The sequence below is a fragment of the Rana temporaria genome, chromosome 3, assembly GCF_905171775.1.
Source record: "Rana temporaria chromosome 3, aRanTem1.1, whole genome shotgun sequence".
NCBI classification, from domain to species: domain Eukaryota; kingdom Metazoa; phylum Chordata; class Amphibia; order Anura; family Ranidae; genus Rana; species Rana temporaria.
In genome coordinates this window covers 450,353,280-450,376,367 of record NC_053491.1, presented here as the reverse complement: position 1 = coordinate 450,376,367, position 23,088 = coordinate 450,353,280, and the positions used below count along the sequence as shown (strand labels likewise).

Here is a 23,088-nt window from a genome sequence, read left to right as displayed (position 1 = left end):
CTCCTCTTTGAGGGCCTCCTCATCACCCTGGCAAATCAGGGGGTGAGGGGTCTTCTCACAGAGGACACTGTGATTTGCCGCCATCCCCATCCTCACACACCACATAACTCCCAAGCTCCCCCACCTTCTTCTTCTTCTCATGCTCCTTCTCAAGCTCTCCCACCTTCTTCTTCTTCTTCTTTTTCTCATGCTCCTTCTCAAGCTCCCCCACCTTCTTCTTCTTCTTCTCCTGCTCCTTCTCAAGCTCCCCCACCTTCTTCTTCCTCTTCTTCTCCTGCTCCTTCTGAACATTCTTCTTCCTCTTCTTCTCCTGCTCCATCTGAACATTCTTCTTCCTCTTCTTCTCCTGCTCCATCTGAACATTCTTCTTCCTCTTCTTCTCCTGCTCCATCTGAACATTCTTCTTCCTCTTCTTCTCCTGCTCCATCTGAACATTCTGCTTCCTCTTCTTCTTCTACTACTCCTCCTCCTTCTACTGCTCCTCCTCCTTCTACTGCTCCTCCTCCTTCTACTGCTCCTCCTCCTTCTACTCCTCCTCCTCCTTCTACTCCTCCTCCTTCTACTGCTCCTCCTCCTTCTACTCCTCCTCCTTCTACTCCTCCTCCTTCTACTGCTCCTCCTCCTTCTACTCCTCCTTCTACTGCTCCTCCTCCTTCTACTCCTCCTCCTTCTACTGCTCCTCCTCCTTCTACTGCTCCTCCTCCTCCTCCACCTCCTCCTCCACCACCGTCGGCTACTCATCCTCCACCACCTTCGTCTACTCCTCCTCCTGGCATGAGTACTACCCCTGTGGCACCACCTCCAGCCAGGCATAAGAGGAAGGCTGCTGAGAAGGCTGCAGAGAAGGTGAAAGAGCAGGCTGCAGGGAAGCCACCAAGGAAGGCCTTGAAGAAATCAAGAAAGTGACTCCCTTACTTCCATGTGGTGTACCAGAGTTCAGGCTGCTGTAGTACCACAACCTGGTGACATCTGCCTGCCCTGCTCCAGTTTCTGACCTCGGGGAGTCCAAGACCTTGATGCGTGACTTCCTGAATGAACCTCTCAAGTCCCCATTTTGGCCTCCAACTGATCACCAGTCACATCAGGCCACACCTGGCTGTGCACAAATGGCAGCAAGCTCTCCAGTGCTGACTTTTGCATATCAAATTTTTTTTTATTACCAAAATAAATGGTACATTTTTTTTTTACAGTTCATACTTGTCCTTGTATTTTTTTACATTTCAATTTTGCAAGTGAGAAGGCAGGTTCTTATTTTGTAAAAATTGGATATAAGGTGTAATTTGAAAGGGACACATGAGATAAGACAAAGCAATAAGGTTTCTATGGGGGGAACTTGACATTACAAAAAATAAAAGGATTAGCATTTTTTAAAAATTAAAAAATAAGGTGATTAAAAGCAGGATTTAAAACACACGACCAAAATAAGGTGACAATAAAAAAAAAAAAAAATATTGAGTCCAGTAAGAAAAAGGTTCCACCTAATTTTAAGGAACTCTGTGTGAATATCGTAAAAAAAAAATTATTAGATTGCTGTTTTGTGCCCTTAGGAAAAATTGTGTAAAGCGCTGCAAATAAACGATTAAATAATGTTGGAAGCGACACGAATGTGCTATCTCCAATCCAAACGCTAGTTTTACCTATGTTGGTCTCCAGTGTCTACGTTTTTGACAAGTTTCTTAGCATACACACGACCGAGTTTCTCGTTTAAAAAACAGCCCGATGAAGAACTCGTCGAGCCAAAATCCACTGCCATCGAGAAAATAGAGAACCTGCTCTCTATTTGCTCGACGAGTTCCTCGGCGGCTCCATCGGGCCAAAAATGTACACACGACCGAGTTTCTCGACAGAATCCGGCTCTTCACCGAGATTCTCGACGAATTCTGCCGAGAAACTCTGTCGTGTGTACGAGGCCTGACAGGAAAACTGGTCATGTGTAATAGGCATCAGCCATCTTGGAGAGGAACGCATACTTTGCAGTGAAAAATTTAAATAATCTTTCAGTATACATTTCCCACATTCAACATCTTTACATAAATCATTACATCGGTTAGCCAAATGTTTATTCATAATATACAGTAACTACAGTTTATTTTCACAGTGGATCTGATAAACCCTTTTGCATTGAATCAGATGTGTCTGCTGTCTAAAGCACTGATCAAATTTGGAACATTTAGTTCCCTTTTCTTATTGCTCTATTCTCCTTGATTGTAAAACATTTTAGTTTTATACCACTTGCTGCCAGTATAACATAGATATACGGCAACAAGGTTGCCAACAAAATATATTGTTTTCCTTTTTCAAAATTGTCGGTCTGTGTTCATTTATAGTGCTAAAAAATAAAAAAAAATCTATATTTGTGAGAATAAAGGACATACATTTTGTTTGGGTACAGCGTCGCACGAAAGCACAATTTGTAAGTTAAAGTAACGCAGTGTCATATTGCAAAAAAAAAAAAAAAATGGCCTGGTCATGAAAGGGGGGGGGGGGGGTCTTCCAGAGGTCAAGTAATTTAGAACAAGTCTCTTTCCTGTAAGTCTTTTGATCACAAGAACATTTTTTCTTTTTGCATTAACCACTTGAGGCCCGCGCTATAGCCGAATGACGGCTACAGCGTGGACCTGAAAATCCAAGTGGACGTCAATTGACGTCCTCCCCTTTGCCCGAGCGCGCAGCGGGGAAACTCTGTGCTGGCCGTGTCCCTTGGACACAGCCAATCACAGATCGCTGTGAACGGCCAATCGGAGTGGCCGTTCGGTAGGCGATCTGTGCGGCCAATGAGAGATGATCTCAAAATGTAAACATATGAGATCATTTCTCATTGCTGGCTCTCACAGGCAGCGTCTTGTCAGGGAGAGAGGAGACCGATCTGTGTCTCTTGTACATAGGGATACAGATCGGTCACCTCCCCCAGTCACCCCCCTTCCCCTACAGTTATAACACTAAGCAGTATACACATTTAACCCCTTCCTCACCCCCTAATGTTAACCCCTTCAATGCCAGTCACATTTATACAGTAATTAGTGCATATTTATAGCACTGATCGCAGTATAAATGTGAATGGTGCCAAAAAAGTGTCAAAAGTGTCCGATATACTGCCATAATGTTGCCGTCCCAATAAAAATCGCAGATCGCCGCCATTACTAGTAAAAAAAAAAAAATAATAAAAAATAATAATTCTGTCCCCTATTTTGTAGGCGCTATATTGTCGCTTATTGCGATTTTTTTTTTTTACCAAAAATATGTAGAAGAATACATATCGGCCTAGACTGAAATTTTTTTTTTTTTTTTTTTTTTTAAATGGGATATTTATTATAGCAACAATTAAAAAATATTGTTTTTTTTTTCAAAATTGTCGTTCTTTTTTGTTTATAGCGCAAAAAATAAAAACCGCAGAGGTGATCAATTACCACCAAATGAAAGCTCTACTTGTGGGGGGAAAAGGACGTCAATTTTGTTTGGGGGCCACGTCGCATGACCGCGCAATTGTCAGTTAAAGCGACGCAGTGCCGGAAGCTGAAATTTCACCTAGGCAGGAGGGGGGTATATGTGCCCAGTAAGCAAGTGGTTAAGCACTATCTGAACATCTAAATGACTTCCCTATGTATGTATTTTTAGGTGGTGAGTCACATGTGACTTTTGTGCGAAGCACTTTGCACATTTTGAACATCTAAATGGCTTCTCTCCTGTGTGTATCCTCTGGTGATCGATCAGATTTGATTTATTTGTAAAACATTTATTACATTCTGAACATCTGAAAGGCTTCTCTCCTGTGTGAATCCTCTGATGTTTATAGAGACTGGATATTTCTGAGAAGCATTTGTTACATTCTGAACATCTGAAAGGCTTCTCTCCTGTGTGAACCCTCTGATGTTTATAGAGACTGGATATTTCTGAGAAGCATTTGTTACATTCTGAACATCTGAAAGGCTTCTCTCCTGTGTGAATCCTCTGATGTTTATCGAGACTGAATATTTGTGAGAAGCATTTGTTACATTCTGAACATCTGAAAGGCTTCTCTCCTGTGTGAATCATCTGATGTCTTGTGAGGTTTGCTTTGTTGCTAAAATATTTATCACATTCAGTACACTGATACGGCTTCACTCCTGTGTGAATCATCTTGTGTTTAGTCAATGTATTTTGTTGTGAAAATTTTTGGTCACATTCAGAACAATGATATGGCTTCTCTCCTGTGTGAATCCTCAGATGCTGAATAAGATAACCCTTTTGTGAGAAGCTCTTGTCACATTCTGAACACATAAATGGCTTTTCCCCTGTATGAATCCTCTTATGATTAATTAAATATGTTTTTGCTGTAAAGGATTTGTCACATTCAGTGCAAGGAAATGGCTTTTCACCTGCTCCATCCATCATACTTTTGTGTAAAGCCCTTTCACGATTTCTTCTCTTTAATCTGCCTGCAATGAAATTGAAAATAAATATAATTTATATAAATGATTGGAATACTAGTAGGGTAGAAATTTGAAAGTATTCACTGTGTTGAGAAATTTGCAACTTCGGAAATATAGTTTGTTTCACGTGGTGACTTTGTAGCCAATTTAAAATGAAAAAATCGACTTTTGCTATCCACTTTTCTTTAAAATTCTGAAATGGCTAGGTTACACCCCATTATAAACGGTATGTTGTGGCTCAATAATAAAATGCAGGCTGCAGCTTGGAGTCTGCTGAAGCTTATAGACTTTTCTCTGCTCAAAGCAGCAAAGAGAACATTGGTATACATGGCTTTGGCAGGTCAGCACATTATAAGGCTCCATTCACACTTGGCAACTTGGAATCGCTTGCAGAATTGCCAGTAATTCTGTCCACGATCACAAATCGCATGACAATCACTGCAAAAAACCTCAACGTGTTTTTGAATGCCATTCGTAACCACTTTGCCAACCCACCACAGTAAATTTACTGTGACAGTTTGGCTCATACAGGCCCCATAACACACCTGTACATTGTGGGGCAGATCCACAAAGAAATTACGCCGGCGTATCTATTGATACGCCGCGTAATTTCAAAGTTCCCGCGTCGTATCTTTGTTTTGTATCCACAAAATAAGATACGACGGAATGAGGGATCGATTCGACAGGCGTACGTCTTAGTACGCCGTTGGATCGTAGGTGTATATTTACGCTGGCCGCTAGGTGGCGTTTCCGTCGAATTCTGTGTAGAGTATGCAAATTAGCTAGATACGGCGATCCACGAACGTACGTCCGGGCACGCATTTTTTTTATGTCGTTTGCGTTTGGCTTTTTCCGGCGTATAATTAAAGCTGCTATATGGTGGCGTACTCAATGTTAAGTATGGCCGTCGTTCCCGCCTCGAAATTTGAATTTGTTTACGTTGTTTGCGTAAGTCGTTCGCGAATAGGGATTTGCGTAGAATGACGTCACCGTTGTAAGCATTGGCTTGTTCTGGTTTAATTTCGAGCATGCACACTGGGACACCCCCACGGACGGCGCATGCGCCATTCAAATAAAACGTTGTTTACGTCCGGTCACAACGTATTTACATAAAACACGCCCCATCACATCGAACTGAATTGCGCGCCCTTACGCCGCCAAAGATACACTACGCCACCATAACTTACGGCACGGATTCTTTGAGGATTCGAAAAAAAAGTAAGTTACGGCGGCGTAGTGTATCTTAGATACGCTACGCCCGGCGCAAATATGCGCCGCTTCACGTGAATCTGCCCCTGTGTCTTTTATCAGGTTATACTTGCACACGCACGCATAGAAGACCATGATGTCATTCGCTGTAGCACAAGCCAATCAGTGGGTCCCAGCCATTGATATTAAGTTCAGGACCCGCTGATCAGCTGAGAGAATGACAGAAGAGACCCCTGTGTTGGTAAACAACACAGGACTTTTTTCATACAGCAGCAATGTGACATTTTTTCTTCTCTCTGCAGAGCAGGGAGTAAAAACCGGTACATTTCTAAGTAAAAGAGCACACAGTACACACTAAACATTGTTAGGCACGCATTTAACCCCTTGATCACTCTAAATGTTAACCCCCTTCCAACCAATGTCATTAGGACAATGTATATTTTTAGCACTGATCACTGTATTAGTGTCACTGGGGATGTCAGTGTCAGTTATTCAGTTCCCCTCAGCGTTAGTATCAGATGGTCCGCCGCACTAACTATCGCTGCCCACTATAAGTTGCTGATCACCGCCATTACTAGTATAAAAAAAAAATACAAATTCCATCTGTACCATAGTTTGTAGACGCTATAGCTTTCACAAAACCAATCAATATACACGTGGGACTCCAGAAGAAATCACGAGAGGTGACGAATACGCGTACAAGTGTAACCAAGAGTCCACCAAGAGGTACCGGAGGTGACGTCGGCGAACGCACTCTTTCATTTTACATGCCTGATTTTATCACAGCTATGTGAGTACCCTAGTGTATTATTTTGTTAATAAACCTTTTTAAATCAATACTGCACTATTGGCACTTTATCTCCCTGGGTGCGAGTCACTGTCATTTCTCGGACGTGACTACCGAGAGGGATCTATCTCTTTAATTACAGTCCATCCGGATAACATCCTATGCGGATACGACCAGGAAGTGTATTTGGTCTTATATGCTGTTACCTTACAGCAGTAAGGTAAGGGGACATCCTCACTTTTTTTGAAGAGAACACCGGAAACCTACTTTTTCTTCTCGTTATTTTGGCATCTACACCTGCACTTTTATTTTTGGATTTTTCCTTCGTTATGCTTATAGGCTTTTTGTTGCATGGACATTTAACTTAGCCTATTTCAGTCACTGTTGTGTGTTGTGTTATGCACGCTGTACACCCCATTGGTTAACAGTACACCAATTATTATTGTATTACACTGTATGATACTAGCACATTTTATTACCCTACTTTTGCTAGCTGGATTAGCTGCACTGTAGCACGTTAATTTTGATGTCAATATATTTTTTCACATTGTCATTTTGATCATTAGTCAGACTATATCTTTTTACATATAAGGATTTGCTACACTTCCTCTACACTTGTACCCCATTCCCTATTTACAGCGCAGCACTACCCTTTTCTTTACACGTGGGATTTATTTTTATTTTTTTAAACAAAGACGTGGCAGAATACATTTTGGTTAAAATTTTTGAGGAAATTTGGGGTTTGTTTTAAAGCAGAAAATATTGTTCCAAAAAGTATTCTTTTATTCATATCGCAAAAAAAATCATCAAATAATAATAATAATGATCAAATACCACCAAAATAAATTACCTGGTTATGAAGGGGGTAAAATCAAGTGGTTAATGGCACCACAAACACAATGGTATTTTTCCTTGATTGTCGCACAACAGAATTGCACAGCAATCGTGTCAAATCTCATGTTTAAAAAAATCGCACAAAGCTCCTTAACCGAAAAGGTCCCTGAGCTTCTTTTGCATGAGAGAGACAAGATATACCTCTTCGCAAATCTGACAAATGCACATAGGGCTGCTCTATATACAACACATGGAAACATGTAAATCTCACTAAAAACATTGCTAGTGGGAACATGAGGGGACTAAATGTGAAGTATCTCTCTCTTTTTTTTTTAAAGCAACAGTATGGCTGTGGTATGGTCACTTCACAGATTTTTAACCGAGTAAGCTTGCAGTACACAGGAAATTTGAGCATAATAAGCCTGGAGAATATTATAGAAGTAAATAAAAATAAATGAACATAATGTAATCATATGTAAATATTTTTACTTGCTGTAGATATTGAAAAGGTGGGACACAATGATTAGAGGAATATATTATTAACCACTGGTTGTTTACAAGTTAAGTAATTTTCCAGCAAAAAAAAAAAATGATTTTAAACTATTAGGCCTCGTACACACGACCGAGGAACTCGTCGTAAATGAAACATCGTTTTCCTCGACGAGTTTCTTGTTAGGCTTTTCGAGAATCTTGACAAGCTTTCTTTGCGTACACACTGTCAAGACAAAATCTCATCGTTCTCAAACGCGGTGATGTAAAACACGTACGACAGCACTATAAAGGGGAAGTTTGATTCCACTGGCACCACCCTTCTGAGCATGTGCGGGCTTCTAAGCATACACACGAATGTGTTTCTTGTCGAAAACCAGCCCGACGAGGAACACGATGAGGAAATTGAGACTCCCGACGAGGAAAAAGAGAACTTGTTCTCTTTTTTTCTCATCGAGTTCCATGACAGATTTCTTGATGAATAACATACACACAACCGTTTTCCTTGGCAAAAAAAGCTCTGCCACCAAGTTTCTTGATGGATTCTGTCGAGGAAAACGGTCGTGTGTACGAGGCGTAATGTTTGGGGGTTCTAACACCCTAGAGAATAAAATGGCGGTATTTGCAATACTTTTTGTCACAACGTATTTGTGTAGTGGTTTTACAAGCAAATTTTTTTTTTTTTAAATGCACTTTTTTAAATTAAAAAACAAGACAATAGTAAACGTAGCCAAATTGTTTTGTATTGTGAATGATGACGTTACGCTGAGTAAATTGATACCCAACATGTCACGCTTCAAAGTTACGTTTGCTTGTGGAATGGCGACAAACATTTACCCTTAAAAATCTGCATATGTCACCTTTAAAGAAATTCTACAGGTTGCATATTTTGAGTTACAGAGGAGGGCTAGAATTATAGCTCTTACTCATTAGACCGTGGTGATACCTCACATATGTGGTTTGAACACTATTTTCATATGTGGACACTACTCGCGTATGTGTTCACTTCAGCATACGAGTTCGTCGGGATGGGGCGCGTTTAAATTTCTTATTTTACCTTTTCTATGAAAAAATAAATGGTGTCACTTTTATTCCTATTACAAGGAATGTAAACATCCCTTGTAATAGAAAAAAGTGTGACAGGACCTCTTAATTATGAGATCTGGGGTCATAAAGACCTCAGATCTCATATTTACACCAAAAAAAGAAAAAGAAATGTCGTTTGAAAAAAAAAAGTTGCTTTAACCACTTCAGCCTCGGAAAGGATTTACCCCCTTCCTGGCTAGATCATTTTTTGTGATACATCACTGCGTCGTTTTAACTGACAATTGCACCCAAACAATATTGACATTCTTTTTTCCCCAAAAATAGAGATTTCTTTTGATTGTTTTTTATCACCTCTACTGTTTTTATTTTGTGCGCTATAAAACATAAAAAGTGCGACAATTTTGAAAAAAAAAAAACAATTTTTTAAACTTTTTGCTTTAATAAATATCCATCCAAAAAAATTATATATATATATATATATATATATATATATATATATATATATATATATATATATATATATATAATGCAATGGTATGGAGCCAAGCGGGGGGGCTATCTTTCCCTCAGTCAGCTCACAGACCGAGAAGAATCTGATCACCTCCGCCGCTATCGACTGAATTTGCCACAGAGACCACTGTTATTCATAAAGCAGACCGCCCGCTGAAGAAGAGGATACCAGGGGATTTTCTTCAAAAGTGCTGACGTATACCGACGGCAGGCGGTCCGTAAGTGGTTAAATATAATCAGCTAATACACCATGAAAATACAATAGTACATTACTCAGTTACACATGAAACAAAAACTATTCAATCTGATAAAAATGTATAAGAACCAAAATAATTTTAATGGAAAGTCTTACCTGGTATGATGTAGTATTGGGATCCTTCAGATGCTCCTTGTTGTTTTCGACTGTAAACCTTCTAGTTGGCTGAGCTCTGCTTCACCTTATATTCATTCCATCCCCATTCACTAACATGAGATGACTTTAGATTGGCTGTAAGGAATTATTCAGAACAATATAAGGTGTGTTTCACATTGTTTAAAGGTCTATTTTCATTTGCATTTGTATTCAAGTTATTGCTCCAGTCAGGTGACTAGTAATTACCATTTAAAGGATTGGAGGGAAGACAATAAGAAGGAATTTAACCACTTGACAACTGGGCACTTAAACCCCCTTAAAGCGGGGGTTCACCCCAAAAAAATGTTTTTAACATTACATTCCGCCCGAGTTGTCATAATGACAATCGGCTATTTTTTTTTTATGTTATCCCCGTACATACCGTATTTTCACCGCCGCTTCCAGGTATGTCTTCTGCGGGACTGGGCATTCCTAATTGATTGACAGGCTTCCGACCGTCGCATACTGAGCGTCACGAGTTGCCAAAAGAAGCCAAACGTCGGTGCGCAGGCGCCGTATAGAGCCGTCTCGCAGTCCGGCTTCTTTCGGCAACTCGTGACGCGCTGTATGCAACGGTCGGAAGCCTGTCAATCAATTAGGAATGCCCAGTCCCGCAGAAGATATACCCGGAAGCGGCGGTGAAAATACGGTATGTGCAGGGATAAAATAAAAAAAAACAGCCGATTGTCATTATGACAACTCGTCTGAATGTAATGTTAAAACATTTTTTTGGGGTGAACCCCCGCTTTAATAACCAGACCAATTTTCAGCTTTCGGTGCTCTCACATTTTGAATGACAATTACTCAGTCATACAACATTGTACCTAAATGAAATTTTCGTCCTTTATTTCACACAAATAGAGCTTTCTTTTGGTGGTATTTAATCACTGTTGGGTTTTTTATTTTTTGCGCTATAAGAGAAAAAAGACTGAAAATTCAGTAAAAAAAATGAATTTTTCTTGGTTTCTGTTATAAAATTTAGCAAATTAATATTTTTTCTTCATAAATTTTGGCCAAAATTTATACTGCTACATATCTTTGGTAAAAATAAGTACAAATTGGTGCATATTATTTGGTCTTTGTGATAGTTATAGCGTCCACAAACTATGGTGCCAATATCTGAAAATTGATCACACCTGAAGTACTGACAGCCTAATCTAATTTCTTGAGACCCTAACATGCCAGAAAAGTACAAATACCCCCCAAATGACCCTTTTTGGAAAGAAGACATTCCAAGGTATTTAGAAAGAGGCATTGTGAGTTTTTTGAAGTTGTCATTTTTTCCCACAATTCTTTGCAAAATCAAGATTTTTTTTCTTTTCTTTTTTTTCACAAAATTGTCATATTAACAGGTTATTTCTCACACACAGCATATGCATACCACAAATTACACCCCAAAACACATTCTGCTATTCCTCCCGAGTATGGCGATACCACATGTGTGAGACTTTTACACAGCGTGGCCACATACAGAGGCCCAACATGCAGGGAGCACCTTCCGGCATCCTGGAGGACCCAGACATTTCTGACATTTCTCTCCTACATGTAAAAATCAAAATTCATTTACTAGAAAATTACATAGAACCCCAAAACATTATATATGTTTTGTTAGCAAAGACCTTTGAGAGTACAATAGTGGTTTTTGCAACTTTTTATCTCGCACTATATTTGTGCAGCAATTTTTCTAATGTGTTTTTTACAAAAAAAAACAGTTTGTGCTAAATAAAAACACAAATCAGTAAAGTTAGCCCAATGTTTTTGCATAATGTGAAAGATGAAGATACACCAAGTAAATAGATACCTAACATGTCACCCTTCAAACTTTCACACACTCGTGGAATGGCGCCAAAACTTTGCTACTTAAAAATTCCCATAGGCGATGCTTTAAATATTTTTACTGGTTACATGTTTTTAGTTACAAAGGAGATCTAGAGCCAAAATTATTATTCTCGCTCTAACATTCGCAGAGATACCTCACATGTGTGGTTTGAACACCGTTTTCATATGTGGGCGGGACTTGCGTATGTGTTCGCTTCTGCATGCGAGCACACAGGGACAGGGGCACTTAAAATATATATATATAAATATATTTTATTGTTCATTTTACTTTATTTATTTTAGTTTGACATGTTTTTCCGCAAAAAAGTAAAAATTTTGATCACTTTTATTCCTATTACGAGGAATGTAATTGTAATATAAATATGGCATGACAGGTCCTCTTTACAGTGAGGTATGGAGTCAATAAGACCCTACATCTCACCTCTAGGCTGGGAAGCCTGAAATAAATAAAAAAACAATCCTGGTTTCAATCGTAGCGTTGTCGGTAGAAGCAGGAGGGGGCGTATTGGGGGTATTGCAGAGTATTGCCCAGAGTATTGCAGAATATGCCCGCAGATTATTGCAGAGTATGCCCGCAGATTATTGCAGAGTATGCCCGCAGATTATTGCAGAGTATGCCCTCGGAGTATTGCAGAGTATGCCCTCGGAGTATTGCAGAGTATGCCCGCAGAGTATTGTCCAGGGATGGCTGAGCATGCAGGGAGGAATGGATACCTGGACCTGCCCACAGCACTGCCACTGACATCCACTCTCCCACTCTCCTCTCACACTGTACCGATCGGTACAGAGAGGGGAGGGAGGAATCGGCGTCATCGCATGACGCTGGTTTGTTTACAAGTGATCGCTCCGTCATTGGACGGAGCGATCACCTGGTAAACCGCCGTTATCAGCGCTTGTAATAGGAATATGGCATGACAGGTCTTCTTTACAGTGGGGTATGGGGTCAATAAGACCCCACATCTCACCTCTAGGCTGGGAAGCCTGAAATAAAAAAATTAAAAAACATTCCTGGTTTTGATCATAGCGTTGTTGGTAGAAGCAGGAGGGGGGCGTATTGCAGGATATTGCAGAGTATTGCAGAGTATGCCCAGAGTATTGCAGAGTATGCCCAGAGTATTGTAGAGTATGCCCGCAGAGTATTGCAGAGTATGCCCAGAGTATTGCAGAGTATGCCCAGAGTATTGCAGAGTATGCCCGCAGAGTATTGCAGAGTATGCCCGCAGAGTATTGCAGAGTATGCCCGCAGAGTATGCCTGCAGAGAATTGCAGAGTATGCCCGCAGAGTATTGCGCAGTATGCCTGCAGAGTATGCACGCAGAGTATTGCCCAGGGATGGCTAAGCATGCAGGGAGGGATGGATGGATGGCTGGATCTGCCCACAGCACTGCCACTGACATCCACTCTCCCCCCTCTCCTCTCACACTGTACTGATCGGTACAGAGAGGGGAGGGAGGAATCGGCGTCATCACATGATGCCGGTTTGTTTACAAGTGATCGCTTATTATAATAAAAATGACATAAATTATGTAGACGCTATAACTTTTGCACAAACCAATCAATTTACGTTTATTGCAATTTTTTACCAAAAATATGTAGAAGAATATGTATCGGCCTAAAATGAGTAAAACATTTAGGGCCAGATCCACAGCCAGCGCCGCAAATTAAGTTACTCAAAACTTATGTCATTTAAGTTACGGCGCCCTAAGTTGGTGTCGTAAGTGCCATATCCACAGCGCATTTGCGCACAAAATTGCGCATGCGTAACTTAAATCCCGAGGCGTAAGGCGGGGTTATTGCAAGTGGGAAGGAAGTGGGCGTGCTTCATTGTAATGAGCCGTGACCCCATGCAAATGAAGGGCCGGCCGTACTGTGCATGCACGCACGAATCTGCTTCTCACTGGGCATGTGCAGAACTTTGCTCGGCGCAATCAATGAGATAGGTAAAAGGCCAAGCGTACTTAGTTTGAGGATCGCCCTGTGTATAAATAGCCCCAGTCAAACACACTTCCCTTGCAAAAGTATTTCCTTGTGTTACCCTTCCTAGAGCAAGTTGCTTCTGCTCTGAATGTTTGTCGGTGTTTGTTGGTGAGTTGTGTGTGATAGAGAAGTTTTGGAGGAGTATTAGATAGTAGTTGGTGTTTGTTTCTGCTAAGTGTATTTTCTGTTTGTTTTTTTCTGAGTGTATTTTTTTTTTCTGATTGTATTTTGTGTTTGTTTTTTTCTGATTGTATTTTGTGTTTGTTTTTTTCTGATTGTATTTTGTGTTTGTTTTTTGCGTGTTTGTTTTTGAATTTGTAGTAGCTGTCTGCTTGTGTGTTTTGCTTTTTGTGTGTTTCTTCTGTGAGTGTTTTTGTTTGTTTGTTGTGTGTGCATTTTTGTTTGTTTGTCCTGTGAGTTTCTTCTTGTTGCTGAGTGGTGTCTGTGATGGCACCCAAGCGCAGGAAGCTCAATTTTAATCAGGTTGAGAAGCAAATCCTTGCTAGGTCCATCGTCCTATATGGGCGCTATTTACATGGGCCTAATAGCCGGAACACCTCCCCGGCCCAAAGGAAGAAGATTCTAAAAAAGATTACGGATCAGATAAATGTGGCGGGGGGGGGACGAGGACCCCCGCTGGCATCCAAAATAAGATCAACGATCTAAAGAGCGTGGTCCGTAATAAGATCAATGCCCATGCCACGGGCACTGGAGGAGGGGGACCCTGCCCCATCCGTCTGAGTGAGGAGGAATGGGCAGTGTCCCGGTGTTTCCAGCCAGAGCAGGTGATGGGCCTGCGTGGATATCAGACAGGTGTTCCTGTGGGGCCAGGTACGTTTTTGGTTTTTCTATCTGGTGATTAGCATGTGTGGGTGGGGGAAGGGAAGATGTGCCAAGTGTGTGGATCCTCAAACCTGTGATTGTTTTGTGTCCTCCACAGATGACCAGGAGATTGCAGGCCCATCAGGCCAGGAGGTTGCTGGCCCATCAGGCCAGGCTGCTGCACCACCCCAAGGACAAGAGGCTGCTGAGGAGTCCCCAGGGTAGGGGAGTGGCCAAACCTCCCCTCATGAGGAGGTTGAGGGGGAGGAGGATGAGGGGGTGGAAGAAGAAGATCTGCAGATTGTCCGGGAAGTCCTTTTGGCCTCTGATATGATGACCTTTGAGGATACCCTTGAGGCTACACTTGAGGCTACCCTTGAGGCTACCCCAGAGCCTACCCCAGAGGCTGGCAGCAGTCAGGCCACCATCAGGGGTAGCCCCTCCCACTCCTCCCCCAACCCACAAGGGTCACTCTCCCCCCTCCTCCCAGGCCACAAGCCTCAGGGGCAGGCAGGATGGCGACCCAGGAGACCAGGGTGGTGGCCGAGCATCTGCCGGCCAGTCTGCAGAAGGACAATGCCCGGCAGACCCGAACTCTGGGTCAGATAAAAGACACTCTGACCCAGATGGAGCACAGCTTGGGTGTAATGAAGGAGTCACTCAGTGATGTGGCCACAAACTCATTGGTGGTCATCACATGTTTGTGGGACCTGAGGACAGACACCAGGGGAGGCTCCTCCTTCCCCTGCTCACCCACCCCCCATGAAGATACTCCCTCCCCTGCTAACACCCCCCCATGAAGATACTCTCTCCCCTGCTAACACCCCCCCATGAAGATCCTCCAGTTGGCCGTGGCCGTGCCTGTGCCCGTGCCCGTGGGCAGCCCAGACGGAGCAATCGCCGCTAAAATTAATTTGCAGGGGTACTTTTGATTTTTTTTTTTTTTTTTTATATATTTTTTTTTTATATTTTTATGATTTTGTTTATTATACTGTACGTATGATTTGGTTTATGTGTGTGAATGATGTGTGAATGTGGGGGGTGGCATTCCTGATTAAATAAGGGTGTCACCCTCAGTTTTGGTGGAGAAGGGATCCCCAGGACCAGGGAGAAGTGATCCCAGGTCCCTGAATGGTGTATGAATGCACAGTAACGGAATTGGAGCCATGGCGTGGCGTTACTGCTCCCAAGTACCAAAGGGGGGGGGGGGTACTTGGATCTAATCCAATTAGATGTGCATGTGATATGTCTGTGCTAGAGACCACAGTGGTGTGCATTCATGCATTCTCATTGTGACATAATTAATGTGTGTGTTTACTGTGCAAAGATGCATTCTGCGAGGCGTCTCCTGACTGCTGTTCCCTCAAAAGAGGGGGTACCCTCGGTCACTGAAGTCACTAGTCTAGCTATGCGCATGGATGCCCCTGGCATGTTGGCATACAGATTGTAGTCCAGCAAGTGTGTGTGCTCAGCTCTTCCTTAATGGTGTTGCTTTAGCTGACCTTTACACGGCATGTGTAAAATTAGGGCACCTTTTATAATGTGTAAATTTACACATTGAAACTAACAGAAGCGCACAGGGCGTAATCTACGGCGCACACACTTAATTTTGTGGATCCCCCTATCTCCCTCATTTGCATCTTTGCCTATCAAAACAGCGGTGTTTCTAGCGTAATTTGCGCACAGAAAAGCGCCGGTGTAATTATTTTAGGTAGGGCGGAAAAACCTGATTTTAAGGTGTATCTCGTTTTGAGGATCAGGCGCAAATATACGCGCTGTGTAAATTTCAATTACGCCGCGTATCTCGAGTTAAGTCGGCGCATCTGCTTTGTGGATCTGGCCCTTAGTTTTTTATATATTTTTGGGGGATATTTATTATAGCAGAAAGTAAAACATATTGCTTTTTTATTCAAAATGTTGCTATTTGTTTATAGCGCAAAAAATAAAAAACGCAGATCAAATACCACCAAAAGAAATCTCTATTTGTGGGAAAAAAAGGATGTCAATTTTGTTTGGGTGCAACATAGCATGACCGCGCAATTGTCAGTTAAAGCGGTGCAGTGCCAAATCGCAAAAAATGACCGGTCATTGAGCAGCCAAATCGTATGGGGCTGAAGTGGTTAACATTTCATTTGTCATATTTCCTGTATATAAATTACCATTATTAGGGATTTCAACATGTTTCACTCTAGCGCTTCATCAGGAAACCACTTAGGCCCCGTACAGACGACCAAACATGTCTGCTGAAACTGGTCTGCGGGCCAGTTTCAGCAGACATGTTCGGTCGTGTGTAGGCACGAGCGGGCAGGATTCCAGCAAACATTTGCCCGCCGGGCCTTTTCCCAGCGGACAAATATTCCTGGACTTGTTTTAAAACAGTCCGCTGGAATCCTGCCCGCTCGGACATGTTCTGTCGTCTGTACAGACCTACCGTACATGTCTGAGCGCCCACCATCCCTCGCATGCGTCGAATGACTTTGACGCATGCGTGGAAGCATTTAACTGGCAGGCCCGCCCACGTTGCCGTGTCATTGTTGCGGCGACACCGCGTTCACGCCCCGCGTATTGTTTACGCGCGGCTTTCTGTACGATGGTTAGTACAGCCATCATACAGAAAGCCTTGGGCAGACATGTACGGTGAAAACGGTCCGGCGGACCGGTTTCATCGTACATGTTTGCTGGTGTGTACACGGCCTTAGAGTTAATGCAAACCATTCAAACCACCTACGTGTATAAACCAGAGAGCTCAAGGATCCAACCCAGGGGGAACCCCAAATTAATACAAGGATCCCGTGTGCCACACCCAAAGGGACGCACAGAGTGGACCACAGGAGGGAATAATAAGGAGGTATGCAACCAAAAAATCACAAAAGAGTACTTAAAAAGGTGTCAAACCGAATCGAACTTTATTATCATTAGGTGGTTGTCCATATACGAGTGTCCCCTCATAACTCCAACCTATATATTTTTTTCACTTTGAATAGAGTAGAGAATACTAGAACCCTTATTTTTATCTGGTCTGATTTCCACAAGGTATATTTACTTACATACTGTTTAACCACTTCATTACTGGGCACTTAAACCCCCTTCGTGCCCAGACCAATTTTCAGCTTTCAGCGCTGACGCAATTTGAATGACAATTGCGCAGTCATACAACACTGTACCCAAATTATATTTTTATCATTTTTTTCCCACAAATAGAGCTTTCTTTTGGTGGTATTTGATCATCTATGCGATTTTTATTTTTTGCACTATAAACAAAAAAAAAAAAAAAAAAAAAACAGAAAATTTAGGAAAAAAAACACAATATTTTTTACTTTGTTATAATAATATCCCAATTAAAAAAAAAAAAAAAAAATTCCTCAGTTTAGGCCGATACATATTCTTCTACATATTTTTGTTAAAAAAAAAAATCGCAATAAGCGTATATTGAATGGTTTGCGCAAAAGTTATAGCGCCTACAAAATAGGGGATAGATTTATGATTTATTTTTTATTTTTTACTAGTCAGGCCTGCGATATTGCGGCGGACATATCGGACACTTTTGACACAATTTTGGGACCATTAACATTTATACAGCGATTAGTGCTATAAAAATGCACTAATTACTGTATAAATGTGCCTAAGAGCTCCACGTCCCTGCTGTCACCGCCGATCGCGGGTACCTGGCGGACATCGCAGCCGCCAGGCATGCGCATCGGCATCTCAGCGATGCGCTGGGCACAGTGTTTCCCCGCTTTGCGCCCCCAGCGGCGCACGGGGAATGCACATAAAAGGACGTCCAAGGATGTCCACCCAGCAGTTGAGAGCCGCGCTGTGGACGTCTTTCGTCTATAGCGCAGCTCTCTAGTGGTTTATCATCACTTCCTGTATTGAAAATACAACAATAAGTAAAATCAAATATCTTATATGGCCCAGATTCACAAAGCACTTACGCTGGCGTATATCAAGTTACGCCGACGTAAGTGCAAATGTGCGCCGTCGTATCTGTGCGCCAGAGCCACAAACAGATATGCGCCTAAAACCAGGATACACCCCGCCGACGTAGCTTGCTTACGCTGGCGTAGGGTGGGCACACATTTAGGCTGGGTGCATGGTGCCGCTCCCATTGATTAGCCATGCAAATGAGGGAAATACCGCGATTAACGAACCTGCATGCGCCTGGCGCAGGCTACGAGAGGTGCGCGTAAGTTGTACGTCCGGCGTAAAGTTATTCCCCATAAAGGAGGTGCAACCCAGCAGCAGACATGCAAAGGTCTGCACCAGAGAACAGAAGCCAGCGTATTTTACGCTTGACGTGGGTCTGGCTGGGCGTAGGTTACGTTCACGCCGTACGCAGTAATCCGGCGTAGTTTAGGCAGTTGTTCCGACGTGGTTGTGAGCAGGCGCAGGGGGATGCGTCCACATCACGGCACATGCACAGTTCGTGATACGTATCTGTCTGGCGCTCGGCCCATCATTTGCATGGGGTCACGCCTCATTTGCATGGGTCACGCCCACTTCCACCTACGCCGGCGTACGCCTTCGAATCCCACGCCACACTGGCGCAGCGTTGGGAGCACTGGCTTGCTGAATTCAATGCTTGCCTCTCTGCGCTGCGCCGGCGTGGCGTATGCCGTTTGCGCTACGGCGGCGTAATGTGCGCCCACACTCTGTGAATCTGGGCCAAAGTCTCTTAGATAGTTGCCACTTTCATTGTCACTGTCAGCGGTCCCCATTGGAAGATTTCTCCTGACCCTCTGTTCCAATATTACCATACATTTTTGATTTCCCAGTATTTTAATTTTTTTATTTTTTTTTGACAATGGTCCCTCATTGACAGCAATCAAAATTGATAGATGTTCTACCCGTCCACATTATATCTAACATATTATATCTAAAAATTTGCATATAGAAATGTATATTCACAGATAGTCAAATAAACCAATTGCACATCGGGCCCAGATTCACAGAGATCGGCGTATCTCTGTGCGGGCGTAACGTATCTCATTTACGTTACGCCGCCGCAAGTTTTTCAGGCAAGTGCTTTATTCACAAAGCACTTGCCTGTAAAGTTGCGGTGGCATAGTGTAAATCACCCGGCGGAATTCAAATTCTGCGGGTAGGGGGCGTGTTTTATTTAAATGAAGCGCGTCCCCGCGCCGAGCAAACTGCGCATGCGCCGTCCCTAAAATTTCCCGGCGTGCATTGCTCTAAATGACGTCGCAAGGACATCATTGGTTTTGACGTGGGCGTAAATTACGTCCAGCACCATTCACGGACGACTTACGCAAACGACGTCATTTTATAAATTTTCAACGCGGAAACGACGGCCATACTTAACATTGTCTGCGCCTCATAGACCCAGGGGCAACCTTACGCCAGGAAAAGCCTAACGTAAACGTCGTAACTTTACTGCGTCGGCCGCGCGTACGTTTGTGAATTTGCGTATCTAGCTAATTTGCATACTCGACGGGGAAATCGACGGAAGCGCCACCTAGCGGGCAAAAAAAAAAATGCATTTAAGATCCGACGGCGTAAGAGACTTACGCCTGTCGGATCTAATGGATATCTATGCCCAACTGATTCTAAGAATCAGTCGCATAGATACAACGGCCCAGATTAGGACTTACGACGGCGTACATGGCGCTGCGCCGTCGTAAGCCTTTTGAGAATCTGGGCCCAGGTATTTAATTATATAAAATTATCAACATTAAAAAATATGAGCTTACAAAGAACTATTGGATAAGTTATCAAAAGTCAATATATTTTTCTGCATAAAAAAAAAAAATAACATTTTGAATATTATATCTTTCCCTTTGAAAGGTGGGACCTCATGATTAGGGAAATTTATTATTAAAGCAGTTGTAAACCCTGTGATTGGCCGGAGCGGCGATGGTGTCACTCCACGCATGTGCACGGGTGCTTTGAAACACGGCATTATAGTTTAGCAAAAACTGCATTTACAGTGCGCCTGCGCCGATGTCTGCCGTAGACATCGGGGTACTATTTTTAGGAAATATCTCCCAAACTGTGTAGGTTTAGGAGATATTGCAAACATCCATAGGTAAGCCTTAATCTAGGCTTACCTGTAGGTGCAACTCACCCAGGAGGGTTTACAACCACTTTAAATATAATAACGTAATACAATAACGCAACACCAAGATGGCAATGACAAGGGCTATAAATTGTGATACAAATGTACAAAAAAAAAAAGTAAATGGAAAGTACTATATCTTACCTGGTATGGTGTAATATTGGGATCCGTCAGCTGCTCCTTGTTCTCCTTATCTGCCAGTAATCTTTCTACCTGTCTGAGTTCTGCTTCACCTTATATTCTCTTCACCCCCATTCACTAACATGAGACACCTTTGGATTGGCTAAAAGGATCTATTCAGAACAATGGAAGGTTTGTTTCCAATTCCTTACAAGGTCTACTTGTCTTTTTATTTGTATTCAAGTTTTTGCTCCAGTCAGATGACAAGGTCATTAACATTTTAATGTTTGGAGGGAAGACAATAGAAGAGAATGTAAATATAAAAAACAATGGCTTGCACATATCATCATTTATAAGAGATGATACTGTGATTGTAATATCAATGACAGAGGAAGCTGTAGAGGGTATACAGATACTTGTATAAATGTATGATTTTACAGTTGTTATGTTATATAGTTTACTTGGTACTTTCATTATGTGTTTTTTCTTCTTATATTCCCACTCCGGGCTACTGTTATACTTTGTCTCTAACCAGTTCAGTGCTATGTACATCCAAAGAGTGAACATTTAATCACAAGCTGATGGCTACTTAAGCAGCCACCAGTTTGTTCTGGTTTTGTTTAGCCAACGACTGGCTTCAAAGTAAAAGTGATATTGAAGCTCCATAGCTACCGATCACTTTCACACAGCCGGCAGCGCAGTGCCTCCCCCTTCTGCCAGCGGTCCCCCTCCTCCCATGGTTCCCAGGCTGTCCCACGCTGACCAGTGCTGGAAACATAACTGTTGATGGGGGAGAGAGATTGCAGTGAAACCAAGGGCAAATCCATGCCTCGATCTCACATGCAAACAATGAAACAGGAAGTGATATCACTTCCAGGTTCTTACACACCCTTTCCTGACAAGTACAGCCAGGGGGCACCTCTAACCAAGCCAATCTGTGCTTGGTTAGATGGTGGGAAGGGGAGACATTGGGATCTATTAGGCCCCTAATGTCTCCATAAAGAGCACCTGTCATCTGCCAAATTCTATCACATAGGGGTTTATTAACCCCTTGTGATAGCAATCAAGTAAAAAAAAACATAAAAAACTATATTTAGCCTAGGTTCACACTGCTGCGAATTCAAAATCGCGGTAAAATGCGCGATTTTACCGCGATTTCGCGGCCGCGATTTGGCCGCGAAAAAGTAGTACAGGAACTACTTTTTCAAATCGCAGATGCGGCGTCGCACTGATTAGGACAGTGCCATTGCCGACAATTGCCGGCAAATGCCGCCGATTTGAGATGCGATTTGACATGTCAAATCGCATCTCAAATCATTCCAAATCGTACCCAGTGTGAACCAGGGCTAAAAGAAAAAAATTGTCAAAACCCATTGCCCCGCACACATGCACAAATACAAGCCCAGGGAGTGCACGCGTATGTAAACCACGTTCACACCAACAATGCCTGTCCCGGGTGCTACAATGGGCACAGAAAACCCAGGTTACATGGTGGGGGGGGGGGGCACAGGGAATGTGTTTAATCCTGTGCTGTCACCTCCATATGACATACTTATGCATTGCAGGTGGAGTGACAGGAAGGGGCCCCACTTCATTAGTAAATTTTCCAGCAGCACTGAATAAGACTTTAATAAACATATATTTTCATTTGCTGAGGATTTTTAATAAAAACGGTGCTGTTTACGTAAAACATAATATATATTTTTGATATGTTCATGTGTAAAGTAATTGGGATTTGCAGGGGCAAAGCTTCTAGTGACACAATGGACACCAAGGACAGAGTAATATATTTTACAATGGAACATTAGATGCTCAACAATAAAGGTTCAAATCAGAGAGAAAAAAAACAAAAAAAGAAGGATCCTGATTTTCAAAAAGTTATTTTCAGCTGTGACCAATGGGAAGTCAAAATTACAATTACAAGGCTGAAAATAAATATTCTTACCCTTGTTTAAAGCTTTATGAATTTAACTTAAAGCGGTGGTTCACCCTAAAAACTAACATTTTTTTATTCCACTGCCCCCCCACATTACAATTCGATTAAGGCTCTTATTATTTTTTCCATGCTGTACATACCTTAGTACAGCAATTTCACCCGTGCATCCGGGTTGCGAGTCCCGCGGGAGTGGGCGTTCCTCACATGTGTTTGATTGACATTTTTCCCAAAAACGAGCTCCCCCCCGTCGCGTAAGCCGCGTCACGGTTGGCGAAAGGAGCCGAAAAGGCGAGTCGGCGCTATACTGCGCATGCGCATCGCCGTTCGGCTCCTTTCGCCAATCGTGACGTGGCTTACGCGACGGGGGGAGCTCGTTTTTGGGCAAAATGTCAATCAAACACATGTGAGGAACGCCCACTCCCGCGGGACTCGCAACCCGGATGCACGGGTGAATATGCTGTACTAAGGTATGTACAGCATGGAAAAAATAATAAGAGCTTTAATCGAATTGTATTGTGGGGGGGGCAGTAGAATAAGAACATTTAGTTTTTAGGGTGAACCACCGCTTTACAGTAATATATTAGATTGTCTTGTAGGCACTATGCCGAATAATTTAATATTTTCCCACAGAAAAAGAAATCT

At 42.5% G+C, this 23,088-nt stretch overlaps 1 protein-coding gene across 1 annotated transcript; it reads right to left on the bottom strand.

The window, feature by feature from the left end:
• Nucleotides 1-3,543: 3,543 nt before the first annotated feature.
• Nucleotides 3,544-21,310, bottom strand: LOC120933417 (gastrula zinc finger protein XlCGF71.1-like). Its single transcript, XM_040346631.1, has 3 exons — nucleotides 20,535-21,310; nucleotides 9,638-9,772; nucleotides 3,544-4,415 (listed from the first exon to the last, which is right to left on the bottom strand). Exon 3 carries the CDS (start codon nucleotides 4,369-4,371, stop codon nucleotides 3,598-3,600), a length of 774 nt encoding a protein of 257 aa, XP_040202565.1. The 5' UTR covers nucleotides 4,372-4,415; nucleotides 9,638-9,772; nucleotides 20,535-21,310; the 3' UTR covers nucleotides 3,544-3,597.
• Between the last annotated feature and the right edge of the window lie 1,778 nt (nucleotides 21,311-23,088).

Excerpts from the sequence above, each read along its gene's own strand:
- LOC120933417 (XM_040346631.1), bottom strand. The coding sequence starts at position 4,371 with ATGATGGATGGAGCAGGTGAAAAGCCATTTCCTTGCACTGAATGTGAC.